The sequence below is a fragment of the Phytophthora infestans genome, genomic scaffold, assembly GCF_000142945.1.
Source record: "Phytophthora infestans T30-4 supercont1.57 genomic scaffold, whole genome shotgun sequence".
In the NCBI taxonomy this organism is placed as follows: Eukaryota; Oomycota; class Peronosporomycetes; order Peronosporales; family Peronosporaceae; genus Phytophthora; species Phytophthora infestans.
The window spans coordinates 192,270-208,030 of NW_003303702.1; the positions used below are offsets into that span (position 1 = coordinate 192,270).

The following is a 15,761-nucleotide window of genomic DNA, read 5'->3' on the forward strand; positions in this document are numbered from 1 at the left end:
GAGCCATTGCAGTCAAGTACGGGATTATCGAGGTCATCATGTGATCGACCGATGCCTCCGTACTTTCAGCCAGCATGGCGCGCAGCGAATCTTCGGTGAGTGGTGGTGGACCACCAGCTGGGGCAGGAGGAGCAGCAGGAGCCATCTCCGCGGATTCAGCGACGACGGGGAGTGCTGCAGGAGCTACCGCAGGAAGTGAAGAGTCTGAAGCAGGAAGCGCCGAAGGACCAGTAGATGACGCCGCTGTCGGAGGAAGTGTAGCAGACTGAGGGACGTTCGAACCCTCGGCCTTGCCCTCCTGAGAAACAAGTCGAGTAATGCGCGATGATGAGCAAGGTACCGATGATTCAAGAGAAGGATGGGCTTACGTACCTCCAGCTGTTCACGTTCGCGACGTCTACGAGGATTGAGACGCTGAAACGCGTCGGACACGACTCGATTCAGACGCTTGGACATCCGGTGGCGAGATGGTGAATTGGAGAATGAAGAAATGTCACAACGGGCACCAGTACCGTGGCTTCCATTGCGACAAGGGGCAGTTGTGGTGTAGTGATTTCTCCGTGGTTGCGGATTATCACCCGTCGACAAAGACGTGACACCGCCCAAGTTGTTCAAGCGACGAACCCTCGGTCGGGTGATGTACGGAGACGCCAAGGTGTAAGGGACTCGACGGCGTCACCTCCGAGTTTTCAACAAGTATCGGATACGGCCCTATGTCACTGAATCCAGGCTGTCCTTATTATTAATAATGGACTGGCCGGATTCGCATTCAGCGGACCATCTACGGTACGAACCCTCAGTGGCGGTTGGGATGAGTTCGCGGAATACTCAGCGACCTTTGGAAGACACGTTAACCGTCTGGGACAGGGCGCGGACCGTTAAAGATGCTCATGCGACAGTGCAGACGACGCTTGGTATGCAAGAAGATCCATAACGGATCATTGTTCACTTGATATTTGTTTACTTAATTAGGACTTCTTATTAGGAATAGACCCGAAAGGGTAAGCTTAAATACAGAACAGAATTTCCACTCAAGCACACAGAGCGACGTCCGGCTTCAAGATAAGCGTCAGGTCAAGCTTGTTTGAGTGTGTTATGCCTGTCGGTGAACTCGAAGCTCTGTAGCGAGGGTTCATCCGGCAAGGCCAAGAGACTTTGTGTATTGGCCGATTATTATCGGGAGGTTTTACGTGACGGCTTATTGTTGCCTATTTGCACGACTGGGAGTGCTTGAATTGCCTCCCTTTTATTTCTTCCAGCCGAGTGTTGAACACTCGGTGATCTCGTAAAAGGCTTACCCGTGCCTGGTACCCTTCCGCTGTTGGGACCACGAGGATTCAAAACACCTGCTAGCTTTGCTCGTGCTAGTAGCGTGTTCTTATTTTACTGGTTGGCCTATATAAGTAGTTTACAAGGTCCAGTTTGTCCCGGTGCAAGGGCAGAACTGGGGTCTTCAGGTCCGCCCGAACGATCGTTTACTATCCTAGTAGACGTATTGTTGTGGGAACATCCTAACTACATCTGTAGCTAGAGTTCACGTGGGATTTCCAACACCACACTTCTTTCTCCATCCTCCAATAGTCGTTAGTGCTTGGGACTACAGATACCCCGTTCCACACGGGCGCCGTACGTCCTTCATTCACAAGCGGCAGTAGCTCTTCAGTTTTCGTCATATGCTCGTTGCTCACGGTCGTTTCATTTCTTTCCAGTAAGGCGGAACTCATTCCACCTCCAACGGGACACACTTCATACCTCTTGGTCGACTCCTCCGAGGAGTTCAAAGCGTTCCCATTTGTGTCGATCCATAGCCAAGAGGAAGGAGCGACACTCCCTTCCCCTCCCTCTCGCCCCCATCATTGCTGGTTGGGCGCTTGTCCTAGGACAGGTCCCACCGTTGCCCCAGCCGGACCGCCGAGTCTCTTCAGCGACGTCTTTAGAGGGCACTCCGCCAACATGTGACCTGATTCATCACACAGGAAGCACTTGCGACCGTTCCTCGGCGGGGTGTTCCGAAATCCGCTAGGAGGGTCACGCTCACATTCAGGACCGATGTGGCCCACTTCCTTACCGTGAGGACAGGTGGCTTTGCCGCGGCGACAGTGAATTCGACTACACCCCAGAGTGTGACACCGACCGCACACGAGAAGACCATCTTGAGTGCGCAAGTCCGGACCCACACGAACACCCGGATAGGCGTAATAGGAAGTGTTCCGGTAGGTTGATAGTGCAGAGAGGGGTTCGGATCAGGAGGAGAGTAGGCAGCGGCTACATTCATCGCCGGGGGAGCATAGGCGGTCGTCAGGGGACGCTCCATCAGCTGCTGTTGCTGTTGAAGTTGTTGCTGCTGCTGCTGAGCGAGTAGGTTCTGCGTCTGCTGCATCATGTTCATCATGCGTTCGAGGACAGCGTTCTCTTGGGAAGCTATAGGGGACGGCACATTGTTGAACTCGGAGTCGTCTTCAACCGGACGATGCATTTTCTTGAGGAGCAACATGGCCACAGCCGCAGGGATGGAGTCAATCATTGTCGTGGTGAGAGCGTTCCTCCAATATCGGTTCCGAAGTCCAGACAAGAAGTACTGGTAACGCATCGGAGGATCGTAGCACTGATCATCATCGCAGAGGCTTGAAATCATGTCGCCTTACACTTCGACGGACATTCCCCTGGGTCGCTTAGTGTTCTTAATGTTCTCAATCAGTTGCAACGGGGTTTGACTGATGAACTGGTTGTGGAACCGAGTTCTCAGAGCCTCAAAGCTGTTGATGCGCGAGTACATCCACCAATCTTCGCCGACCTTGCCTTTCAAGCACCCCCGGAAAGCGCTAAGTCGCAGGGTTCGTCCAGCCCGATAGTGGCGTTCTCGAAGGCCTCCCAGAAGGATCGAGCTTTCTCTATTGACGCTCCTTCCGAGTAAAACGGTTCGAGCATGCGGATAGCGTTCCGGATGTTAGTGGGCATACCATACTGGCCACTAGTCGTCGAAGGCGTATTACCATACGTAGGCGATGAGTAGTAGGAGTTACCTCCATATTCCCCATACGCAAGACCTTGATGGGCTCCGGCAGAAGCCGTAGTTCCTCCGTTTCCTCGTGAAGCTCGGGTTGTTCCCGTAGGGTCGACTCCGTGCGCGATTCCACTGGTAGTCGAAGTTCGAGACCCCGGGCCTTGCGTAGGAATTCGAACGGTAGGCGATAAGGCCTGGAAGGGAACACTCTGGGGAGCGGGAACGGTTACTGCTGGAGCGTCCCCCCCGCCACCTCACAAGTTACCAGAGGGCTGGAGACCCCCAGGAGGAGCGTTATAGGTCCTCGGAGGAATACTCGCCGGGGAAGCACGTCCACCGTTTTCAGGGACAGTCGGTAGAGAGAAGAACGGGTTGAAGTCCTGCCCATATGACGTATTCGGGGTTCGGATTGTGAAATCTTGGTACGACGGGATTGCAGTCCTTACTCGATTCGTAGGAGGGGGAGTCTCCACGAGGCCGTTCCCACCGGTTCTCTCCATAGCAGTGGCAATCTTAGGAGGAGCCACGGATCTCAACCAGTTGAGGGGGTTGAGCCAGCCTTGCACCGTACCTCGGCCGCCTCCGCCGTCCAGGGTCATCATCGGGCCCAATTCTTCCGTAGTGAAGGTCGCAGGGACCCCGGAGCCCAAAGCGTCCGCGGGTGGCTCGACACCCGTACTAGAGCTGTTCCCTCCAAGTCGGTTAGCAGCTTGGTCCACGATATTCTGCACGTTTTGGAGGCCTTGCGTAGTCGACAGACTGGGTCGCATCCTCGAAGGCAGACTCCCAGTCTGACCTTCTTCTTCTCGGATAGTGGTGCTCTCATCTTCTGTGTTGCTAGCAGCCGACATCTTGTCCTTCCTTCTGACGTTCTCCGCGAGTCTTCACTTGGAACAAGACCTTCTCCAGCAAGCAGACTACCCTGCTTCTCCACCAGATGTCGTATACCTCCTCTTCCTTCAAGGGTCGGGTAGTCCACGGCTGTTCAGGGAGTACGGTCTTGTTCAGTGGCTGCAGAAACGGTAGATAGGAACACTAGTAAGTTGAAAAATAAAAGTTTGTTGATTGGCTTGGCTTCCTCTTGAGTAGAAGGAGGGAAATATAAGACTGAGAGCTAACCGGAAGAGAGGTCTAACACCTTCTCGACCTTACATACACCACACTACTTCTTATAAAAAGAAGGATTCACTTCGTTTGTTGTCAGTCCTCGTGGGACAACGGAGAGCTTCTGGGAAGGGGCTTGATGACGCGAGGTGCTTTGGTCCCACGACGCTAAGACACCGGCGTTCTGGGGCCCCTTATAGGACCACCCTAACGGGCTCGGCCAGGGGCACGTGCGTTGTCGGGTTCAACGGAAACCACCCTGACGGGACGGCCGGACGAGGAGTGATTCCAGGGCCTCAAGTCATCCCGTCGGGAGGCAGAGCCCCTGAAATGACCCCTCCGTTCCCGGGTACGGGACAGTCGTCGCGATCTTACATTTAAAAATTCTTTATCAATATCGCTCAAGCAAAGGTGCGAGTGCAACACGTTACAAATAATACTATTGTGTACACCCCCATGCAACGACTCTGAGCCCTCGATCCCTAGTGTCCATTTAATCGCCCACAGAAACTCAGTCCATACAAATTTCAAAATGACACATGTTTTATCTTCTATAGGTTTTTGTATTGGGTCGATGGTGGCCGTAAATTGTGTCCAGCTTGACAAATCTCTTTTTCTGGCTGTTACAGATACGTAGATGCCCGCGTGTAGATTTAGCTCGGGTAAATATTGCTGGTCGTGGTTGGGGATAGTTCACTATGGAATACACCTTTCAAATGAAATTGAAGCGCTTCGCTATTATCCGGATATTATCGTTCTAGAGATAGCTAGATGGCAAGACCTTGCTGCGATGAAATAAGCGGCTCGCAGCTGTGTACGGCTGTGCGTTAGTCTGTTTGGTGTGCACACGGACAACCCGTGGCGCGGAACGATTTTCATCTTCTCTATCTGTGTGATAGCAGCGATTGCAAGCGCAGTGCCCCCCACTGGAGACCGACGGTGTCTCGGAGTAGGAGTGACGCCGCTCAGCATTTTAGGGCATCACGTGATTGCCTCGCTGTAGAGTAGCCTCCAGTGGTGTCCGCTTCGTTCGAACTTTTGCCTGCGGTTCTGCAGACATTCCTCGCGACTCCAGGCACTTTTGCCGGAGAGTCTGTGGTGTTGGTGGTCGCTTCATGTATGCTGCACCCCTGATGCTGCTGGTGCTACTGCTGACAGACGATGAAGCATAGGAGCGCACACTGCCAGCACTACGCGGGCGAGTGTAAGATCCATCAATGCGACCTGCGATACTGGCTGAACCGACTCCGCTGGTCACAGTAGTGCTACCCCGGTGGCGAGGAGTTTGAGTTGGCTTGGGGCGAGGAAGTGCACGGGTACATCCCGCTTCATACCCGCTTGCCAGTGCAAGTGCTTCAAGAGGCGGAGCCATTGGCATCGATCTTTCTTGCTGGAGGAGCTCATGACGCTTCATACGCTGCTGGTCCGCCATTTCTCGCCTTTTATGCAGCATGTGTGTCTTGCGAGGATTCGCCGTTCGGGGGCGTTCTTTTCTAACTCGCCTCGGTATGGAAGTGGTCGAGCATCCTTCTTCCGTGCAGATTGAAGACGCTCGTGGAGAACCCGTCGAAGGTCGTGAGCTTCCGCTATACCTTACCTCGTCCCCACCACTCAACTCATTATTTTCGCTCACACTATCCTCAACCTCACTATCGCTTTGCGTCCAAATTCCTCCGGGTACTCGGCTATTGGATGGATACGCCGGAGGATCCACAAACTGCAAGAACTCCTGTAGATCGATCTCACCGTTGCCATCCTGGTCGCACATGGCGAAAAGCTGCCGCATTTGCTCATCACTCGCATAAATACCAAACTTGGTCTTAAGGTTGAACTGTAGTCCGTTCATTCTGATACCTTGATCTCTTCCGGAACGAAGCATCTTGAACGCACGACGATACTGATCCTCACCGCTGGGTGTCTTCTGTACGACCTTGGACTGGATCTGTTTCATGAGCTGCTGAATAGTCCAGTTGCAGGCCGTGCCCGTGTTATTGATACCCCCTGACGTTGCTAGGCCTTGGCAAGCCAGGAACTCTTGTCGTGCTTCATTTCGGAGACGTGCAGCCTTCTCCTCACTTTCTAGCTGGCTGACTTCAAACCACTGCCGGCCGTAATTGTAGTCGGGCGGCAGAACGCGCCGGATGAACTCTTGCAGGTCAATCGTGCCATTTCCGTCCTCGTCGTATTTGTCAAAAAGTAAGTAAAGTTCACTGTCATCGAGGATGATGCCAAACTTGACCCGTAGCTGCTCTTTGAAGCTCGGAAAGTCGATGCCTTCGCCTCGATTGCCTTCGAGCAGGCGATAGGCCTGCTGATAGACAAAGTTACCAGCGATTAGCGTCTTCTCTTGGATCTTTTCCTGCAGTTTCCGCTCCACTTTGTCAACATCCCAGCGGAAATTGTGCAACGACGGCGGCAATTCGCGCCCGATAGGGTCTCGGAACGAAATTTTGGGAGGCGAGCTATAAAGCTTGGTGGAATCCTTCTTTTTCTTGGATGATTTAGTACCGGACCCAGACGAGCGCGTCAACACCGCACCTTTCATAGCAGAACAAAGTGGAGCGGCGAACTTAAAGCAGGGCTCGAGACTCTTGCAGTGAACTAGGATGACCACAGACAAACAATAGCACAACGGCAGTTTGCCAGGAGCAGCCTATTAATACGTCCCCCCTCCACCGATGTCAATGCTTCCATTTCAATTCTGAAGCGTGGCCGACAAAGGTACTCGCCTAGACTCTTAAGATAGGACTGCCATTTGTCATGAACGGCAACAAACATAATTCCTCATCACTGAGGAGCCTTCTGTTTGGAAGTCCATGTATTGTATAAATACCCCCGCCTAGTAGGTAGCACTCGTGTTACAATCAGCCACCGATGGTATGCTGCACAACGTGTGAACATCGAATCCGACAACCCTGCCAACCGGTGAAGCAGTAGGCCCACTGCTTCACCTAATTCATGAACTTGAGCTTTCCAACATCCACGATTGCAGGCTTTGAGCGCCCGTCTCATTCGGTATGTGGCTAAATGCGCAATTTGCCCGAAATTCTGAACGGGGTCCCTTTATTCAGGGTTCGACCAAGAAATTGTTTGTAGCCATTTCATGCGCCATTTTCTGCCAATCAGTCTGCATTCTCCCACACAGATATCAGTGCACTGGTAGCTAATATGACCCCCTCCGACGCTCCTGACGCGAGGTATACGCTGGGCGTCTGTGTGATGGAGCGTAAGGCACGCTCGGCCCCCATGCTTGAGATCCTGGGGCGCCTGCCGCCTGAGCTCTTTCGCATAGAATTCTTCGGTGACGAAACGATTTTGCACCACCCCGTAGAAGCCTGGCCGCGTAGCGACGCGCTCATCGCTTTCTTCTCCAAAGGTTTTCCGCTACAAAAGGCACAAGACTACGTGGCTCTGCGAAAACCTGTAGTGGCCAACGACCTGGACACACAGTACCTGCTACAGGACCGCCGAGAGGTCTATCGTGTTTTGCAAGAACACGACGTCCCCACGCCGCGCCACCTCTTCGTGAACCGTGACGGCTATGGTGGCCAGACGGCCCCCCCAGAGGTTATTGAAGGAGACGACTTCATCCAAGTGGACGGTGTCCGCATCAACAAGCCTTTTGTGGAGAAGCCTGTGGATGGAGAGGACCACAATATCCATATCTACTACCCCATGAGCGCCGGTGGGGGTTGCAAACGTCTGTTCCGAAAGATCGGCAACAGATCCAGCGAGTACGATCCACAGGTTAATACAGTACGAGCAGGTGAAGGCTCCTACATCTACGAGGAGTTCCTGTCCACCCAGGGAACCGACGTCAAAGTATATACTGTGGGTCCACATTACGCCCACGCTGAGGCTCGTAAGTCCCCTGTACTCGACGGGCGTGTAGTGAGAGATGCAGATGGCAAAGAAGTGAGATACCCGGTCATGTTATCAACCGAGGAGAAGCAGATCGCCTATCGAGTTTGTCGGGCTTTTAAGCAGACCATCTGCGGCTTCGACATCTTGCGAGTGCGCGATGCCTCGTACGTGTGTGACGTGAACGGCTGGAGCTTTGTCAAGAACTCGGAGAAATACTACGACGATTGTGGCATCCTCGTGACTCAATACTTGGAACAGGCATTATTAGCTGGTGGTGGGGCGATGGCTGGAGAGGACTTTGGTACCGACAGCTCTGCCTTCAGCTCAGTTACCTTCCGTTTTGCCCCTGATGCTCCACCGCCCAGTGCAGAGCTGTCGGAGCCGCCAACGGCGCAAAGACATGCGATGCTTCGTGGTCCATCCACATCTATTGCCGAGTCTGAAGTGTCTGAAGCTGACAGTATCTCGGATGGAAATGAAGACACTTTGTACCAAGAAGAAGAGCTGCGTTGCGTTCTGGCTATTATTCGACATGGCGACCGCACGCCTAAGCAGAAGATGAAGATGAACGTTTGCCACCCTGCTTTCTTGCAGTTCTACGAGGATCGACTACGTGAATCGCACCAGGAAAACGGAGACGGGAACGATTTAAAGAAGAAAAAGAAACTAGACCTCAAAATAAAGGCTGTAGCCAATCTGGAGCGTTTGCTTCAGGTGAGCACGGACTTGCTACACAAGTACAAGAATCGAGATCCAGCTTTCATGGAATTCTTGGAACAGCGTGAGGTCAAATGCGGTGAAGATGCAACTGACCGCGTTAAGGGTTACCGCACCCTACGTGACGTGCTTCAGCGCTGGCAGCTCGTGGGAATTAATCGCAAGGTGCAGCTGAAGCCCAAGGAGTTTGTTACTGTGCCTGTTGAAGGTATTGACGAGAATGGAGAACAGCTGACGATACGCCGAGTAAGCAAACTGCTGCTGATCATCAAGTGGGGAGGAGACCTCACACACACTGGAGAGGAGCAAGCCGAGCACCTTGGGCAGAAGTTCCGTCGTATGATGTATCCTGGTGGCGCAGGCGGCTTGAACCGTCTTCACTCAACATTTCGCCACGACCTGAAGATTTACACCAGTGACGAAGGTCGTGTCCAAAAGACAGCAGCGTCATTTGCGAAGGGCTTACTGGAGCTCGAGGGTGACATTATCCCTATCCTTGTTGGACTCGTTCTAAAGTCGAAGGATGCAGATTCGATGCTAGACCAGTCGGGGTCTTCCGCTCAGGAGATCATAATGCGTGTAAAGCAGCGCCTACACAAGATTATCCACCGCGAAGACCATTGCAGTCAGCTCATTGCCTCCAACTCTCGACTCATTCGCTCTGTTGCACTTGCTCTCACGAAAGTGGACCAGCCGATAAAAAAAATGGGAATCATGCACAAGTTGCTGCAGTCGCTCAAGGAGCAACTAACGCGCATGATCCAGGAGAAATCACAGTACAAGACAGAGATAGACCGATGGCAGCAGCAGAAGGTTACTGCTGGTCGTCTGCTAACGCCCGTAATGGGTCGTTCAGCAAGCGTCAATGAGCTGAGTCAACCCAGGAACCGACATGTACACTCGTACTCCCCGCGGAAGAAACACAGTGAAGGAAGCAACATCTCCAGCGATGCTGCTAACAGCAGCGTTGGTCTGCGCAAAATGCGGCCGCCCGAATCTTTGCCCCCTGAGGAGATCAAGTACCCTGAACCTTGTGGTCGCGAGACTCTTGACGTCATGAGAGAGCGATGGGCTAAGCTGTATCGAGATTTCTACGTAAAGAAACGTGACACTTACGATTTGTCTAAGATCCCGGACATTCACGACTGCATTCGATACGACGCAGTGCACAACGCACACTTGAATTTGACCGACGTGCGTGAATTACTGGAGATTTCGAGTGCATTATCTCACGCTCTCGTGCCGCAAGAGTATGGGATCAACGTGGATGAGAAGATCTTCATTGGCTCAGCCATGTGTCGAACTCTTTTATCAAAGATCAACACCGACTTGGATTTGGCTCGCGGCCTTAAGCCGGACGTACTCAAAGACCACAACACGCACCGTCTGAATCCGTCGTACGCCAAGAAAATCAAGTCTACGCATCGATCTGTGCGCACACGTCTGTACTTCACAAGCGAGTCGCACTTGCACTCGTTGTTGAATGTCCTTCGCTATGGACGCGAGGAATGTGCGGTGAAAAGCCCTATTGGCGAAGAATCACGCAAGTGGATTGAGGACATCCCGGAACTCTGCTACATGACGCACTTTGTCGTACGCGTCTTCGAGCGCGTCCAGTACTCGCTGGACGACCCTCAACGATTCCGCGTCGAGATCTCAGTATCTCCTGGCGCAGACCAAGACCCGCTAAACTCTGATCCGGAGAAACAGATCGAGGTGGCGCCGCTAAAAATTATCTCACACGAGGGCCTCACATGCCAGGAGCTTGTTGACTACGTTGCTGACTGTATCGACTACGCAGAACAGAACGAGATCAAGGAAATGGTAAGTCGCACGGTAGCAGTCAAAGGCAGCGGTAGTCCTGAGGGCACGAACGGAGATAGCAGTAGCAACAGTGGGGATGTTACCTCGGTCAAGCGCTCGATGTACTCTCTGAGCAACAATAGCAGCGACAGTAACTTCAGCAGTGACAACTAACTGATGACGGTAGTAGTAGCAACAGTGTGGATGTTACCCCGGTCAAGCGCTCGATGTACTCTCTGAGCAACAATAGCAGCGACAGTAACTTCAGCAGTGACTCCAAGACACCAAAAAGGGAAACTAGAGCAAGAACTTTGTAGAAGTATCATGAGGTTGCTGTGTATACATGGAACTTTTTATAGAGAATCATAGTCCTGCGCTCCCATCATTTTGGCTGCCTGCTGTAATACAATTTGCTGTGTTGTGTCCACACTTTACCAACGCCTTCGGAAATCTGGTTCGACGTATGCTGCTTCCGCTTCGACGTTGAAACTGTGATTGAGACCTGTGCTTTCACGAGCTGTCATAGGGGCGGTAGGGTCTCGTTTAATGGTGGGGGATGGTGGCTGCTGCTCGCATTCCTCGGGGCGACCACCGCCACTCGGGCCTCCTGACGGCACGGAGGACTCGAATCGTGAGATCTCGTCGTGTCGTGACTTGAGGTGGATAAACTCTTCACGTCCGTGATCCAAATGGACTATCTCGTCGTTCAGATGCTCCGTTTGCTCGAACTGGGTGATCTCACGGTGCGCGAACTCGCCGTCCAGTGACTCCATGTGTAGCACCTCCGTTTGGTGACGTTCCTTCTCTACAAGTTTCTGTGGTTGCCCCTTATCGTCGATCTTGGTGTACTCGGTGATTCGCTCCTGGATGGTAACTTCACGCTTCTTCCAGAGACCGGGGGCCGGTGGAGCTCGAGTTACGGCTTGGTTCATGTGGGGCGGATGGAAAGGTGGCGCATTTATTTGACGGAGTTTTAAAGTGCGAGGTGGGGGCGTCGGAAGACTTTCGAAGTGCTGCTGTCTCTCTTCATGTGCTGCTCGTACAGCTGCCGACTGCAGAAATCGTATGAAGTCGTCGAAGCGCAGCAGCGTCTGCTGTGCGGCCAGACCGAAGACTTGGACGAGGAGCAGACGTCGATAAGGTGTAATGGACAAGTAGGTACACAACTCGTTTAACTCTAAGAAGTCGCCACGGACTTTCGGATCGATGTCTTCAACCCGCTTCTTGAGGAACCGGAACTGTTCATGCAGAGTCTCCTTCGGGCGTCGCAGATTGAAAGCACGCAGAACCAAAAAGTGCTGCAGCTTCACGCGTCGCTTTGCCTCGCGTAATTCTATTGTTGAGCTTTGCTTCCCGAGGTCCCTACCTCCACTGCAGCTGGTGGTGACGTCTACAGTCATCGAGCTCCAAAGTGCCTCTGATCGCAAGGGACTGGGCTTTGTGTTAATTTTGGCGTTGTGCAAGGGCCACGACATGCATTAAAATTAGCAACTGTAAGTCCTACCTCTTCCATTGCGTTCTCCTGCAGCTGCTGCTGCTGACCTCTCTTCTAGAATGCTGTCATCTTCGTACGCCCAGGAGCCTACTAGGTTAGCCTCCACAGTCTGCTCTTCTGACGCTGTTTGGGAATCCTCTTTCTGGCTCAGTACGATGCATGCGTGAGCAAAGGCACATCGCAAGCGACAAAGAGCAAGTCTGGAGCATAACAAGCCAAGATCGCGTCCGGTTTCGACAGGATCTTCTAAACAGAGGCGGGTGTTGTTTTGACGAGACCAGCCCTTACTGGCTTTTGACATGGTTTCTCTCGTTCGTAGGCTCGCAATACTATGCTCGTAGTCGAACTCGCAAGTGTAGAAGCGAAAAAATCCCAGCCGCAGTGCCTTCCAGTCTTGTACACCGCTAGATCGTTCCCTGACATTGACGTAGGTTTTGTCAACAGCTTCGAGCCTCTTGTCGATGTCCTCTTCTGATACAGCACTTAGTTTGGATTCGTCCTCTGCAACATGCGCACTGCAGTCCAGAACTGGCAAAACACTAGCACGCTGGAGATAGTAGATAGCCAACAGGATAAGTCCATACGAACTTAACGCTCCACACACGACACGCTTCTTGATTTGGCGCCATCTACGCAGCCATATGCATAGTTGCCGGACATGTAAAAGCTGTCTTCTCACTGTGGGAGTCACACTGCTTCCTCCATAGAATAGCCACCGTAGTAGTCGTGTATTCCACAACGCAGGGACATTGTTCACGCAAAGGTCACATGGAAGGTTTGTCGATGGATCTCGGAAGTGCACAACGGGAACACGAGCACCAGTCACAGCGGTAACATGATGAGCGTATTCAGGAAGGAGATACAGAGCCAAATGCTCCGTCACTTCGGTGATTAAGGATGCCGTTTCTTGGCGGAACTGTGGGGAAGACGGCAACAGCGCACAGAGATCCACGTCGGTTGGATCTTGGTTGGAAGGAGACAGAAGACCAGTGACAGAAGATCCAAATACCAGCACACGGGCATCTGGCCACATGAGACGAAGAATATTTTGCACGCGGTGAGCAACTTGTTGTCGACGCTGCAGCTCCTCCTTCATCCCGGTACCCTCACCGGTATCTGGGTTGTCGTCCATACTCACTGAAGAACTGACGTTGATCTGGTCAGCAAACGCTCGTGCATGAGTCGGCACGAGATGCAGCAACTTGCCCGTTTGTAGACACTTTGCCACCAATGCTCGTTCCAACCTGCAGCCTCGCTTCCTCTTGTCGTACACTTTAGCGTCGTCCGACGCTGTCGGATGCAGCATCAAGCGCACGGCGGCCTTCATTGCTGCCTTATTTTCTTTCCCGTTTATCGCTTGAAGTAGCCATGGCCATAGAAACCGATCCAGTTTCTCGTCGGTCGCCAACGAGCCTTCGTCCACTTCCACCAAAAACTGAGCTAGCAGCAGCGGCGCCACCGAAATCAAATCAGGCGGCACAGCGTTTAGGAGTTCTTGGCCTCGCACATTCAGACGCTTCGCATAGTGCGCCGCCGCTCGGGGGGCCTCGCGCTCGGATAAAATCACACGGACGACCGTCGCCCGGGCGTCTGGAGTCCCGATCCGGAGTGCGAGACTCTGTGCCGTGTCCCACTCGCGACTAGACGTCCCCCCCAGCAGTTTGACGAGATCTTCAGTAGACGAAGATACGGGATTCAAACGCGCTAGTCGCTCCGCCTTGGACTTGCGGTGCCCTCGGCGCTTTTTGCGCTTCGGCGTCGCGGTGTCAGGCTCTGCTCGCTTCATAAAGGGAGATTTCCGATTAATAACCGGGGCACTATTATTAATATTAACTAGCCGAGCGCCGCCGCTACATTTAGGTTTATGTTTGCCTTCCCGCCTCCACTTAACTTCAGCGGGATAATAATTCCAAAACCTCTGAACCCCCATGTGCCTCAATCAACTTCTTAAAATTTAATAAATCTGGGTTTCATGTAGACCAGTCGCTACAAAATGCTGAGTTCCCAGCAAGCCGTCCAATTATTTCTACAAAAGACTGAGCCCCTAGATCATACTTACGATGCTTAAAAAAATATTTTACATGTAGTAATCTTGACACACTCTATTTATTATTGTCGGCTATCACTGAATCACCTGCACTTCAAATAGCATGTCTACAAACGCCACACAATATATTTAGCTTAGCGTCGTGCTTGATATCATGGGCCGTTCCTGAGCCGCTATGAAACTTAGCTCGCATCAATGCAAAGGATATTATAGTAATGGCATGTCCAGTTTCCACTGAGTACACCCTTGTACTGCCTGTAATTAACTGAAGATTGATCACTTCTCGTACTAAACTCAGTGTAAGCTAGACAATATTAAAATTGTAATATTTTTTAAGCATGCAGCGCTCAATTTGTGCTGAATCAGAATAAGTCATTAGACACTCGATTCTGTGCCAGTTATGATTAAAGCAGTTGAATAATGTGTCGCAAGACGCCTTGTTGCTATTGTTGTTGACGGTAGTGCTTTTTATTTGACTAGCCGAGCGCCGCCGCTACGCGGCGGTAATTTCGGTTTTACTCCAGATTTTTGCCTTCCCGCCTTCGCTTCGCTTCGGCGGGATCAAATCCTCTCAGTCCCATATGTACGTAAATCGACTTCTTTAATTTCATAAATCTGCGTTTTTGCTACAAAATGCTGAGTTCCCAGTAAGCCGTGTAAATATTTCTACCGGTACAAAAGACTGAGCCCCTAGCATCATACTTACCATGCTCATAAACGATTACGCTAGTGATCTTGGCAAAGTCTCTTTATTGTTGTTGGCTATCACTGTACCTTAATCTTCCACCCAGAAGCACCTGCACTTCAGTCTAAAACCGCTAAATAAAATGTTTAGTTTAGCGTCGTGCTCAATTTCACGGGCCGTTTCTGAAACCTAGATTGCATCAATGCAAAGAATATCTGTCCAGCTTGCATCAAATACCCGCTTGTACTGCCTGGTTAAGCTTGTAATAAACTGCCTATTAACCACTTCGCAAACCAAACTCGCTACTTTGAAAGAAAATTAAAAGTGTTACAGTTTGAATATTTAATAAAAATATTCAAGCTGTAGCATTTTTTTATGCCTTGAAGTGTGTTCATTTTGTGCTGATTCACAATTAGTCATTAGACACTCCAATCTGTGCCTGTTATGGTTATAGCCTTTGAATATAACCATGCGTCGCAAGACGCCTTGCTGTTGTTGTTGTTGACGGCGGTATTTTTATTTGATACTTAATTGATGATTCCAAAATATTAGGCTCTAAGTTGATTAACGTTTCTTTACGGGCCTACTTATAATAACCAAAATTGACACCTCTCATGTTGTGCTGTTATCTTACCACTGCATATAAAACCTTATTCTACGCCCTTGTCGGCAACGCGTCTACCTATTAAGAAGTATCAGAATTTTGTTGTCTAAAAAAAACGCTAAGGAAACAATGGTCAAGTTCAATTCGCTTACAGTAGTAATTGTCATCAGCACATATAACTTCTTTTTGTTCACACGTCAATCTAACACTATATATCTTTGTGGATCAAGTGACAACGTTTATAAGCACAGTTTTGCTCTTACGGCCAGTCTACACGACCGGCTACTGCTGTACATGTAACATGTACGATTTAGCAATACCAGAAACCCACTCAGATAACTTATTAATGCTAATATTTTTGCAGTAAAAAAATGAAATTTCATTTTAGTCAGTGTAACACACAGATCCTACTGAGTACAGAGTATTTAGTATACTTAA

General features: G+C 51.1%; 3 protein-coding genes across 3 annotated transcripts; 1 reads left to right on the forward strand and 2 right to left on the reverse strand.

Moving 5' to 3' along the window:
- Window positions 1-4,875: 4,875 nt before the first annotated feature.
- PITG_17744 (uncharacterized protein) lies at window positions 4,876-6,653 on the reverse strand (the record flags this gene model as incomplete). Its single annotated transcript, XM_002896554.1, has 2 exons — window positions 4,876-4,918; window positions 5,443-6,653. The coding sequence occupies 2 exons, from the start codon at window positions 6,651-6,653 to the stop codon at window positions 4,876-4,878; spliced, it is 1,254 nt and encodes a 417-aa protein (XP_002896600.1).
- Window positions 6,654-7,327: 674 nt separating this feature from the next.
- On the forward strand, window positions 7,328-10,666 carry PITG_17745 (inositol hexakisphosphate and diphosphoinositol-pentakisphosphate kinase, putative; the record flags this gene model as incomplete). The annotated part of the gene is made up of 1 exon (XM_002896555.1): window positions 7,328-10,666. One exon carries the CDS (start codon window positions 7,328-7,330, stop codon window positions 10,664-10,666), a length of 3,339 nt encoding a protein of 1,112 aa, XP_002896601.1.
- A 257-nt stretch (window positions 10,667-10,923) lies between these two features.
- On the reverse strand, window positions 10,924-13,773 carry PITG_17746 (uncharacterized protein; the record flags this gene model as incomplete). Its single annotated transcript, XM_002896556.1, has 2 exons — window positions 10,924-11,909; window positions 11,997-13,773. 2 exons carry the CDS (start codon window positions 13,771-13,773, stop codon window positions 10,924-10,926), a joined length of 2,763 nt encoding a protein of 920 aa, XP_002896602.1.
- Window positions 13,774-15,761: the final 1,988 nt, after the last annotated feature.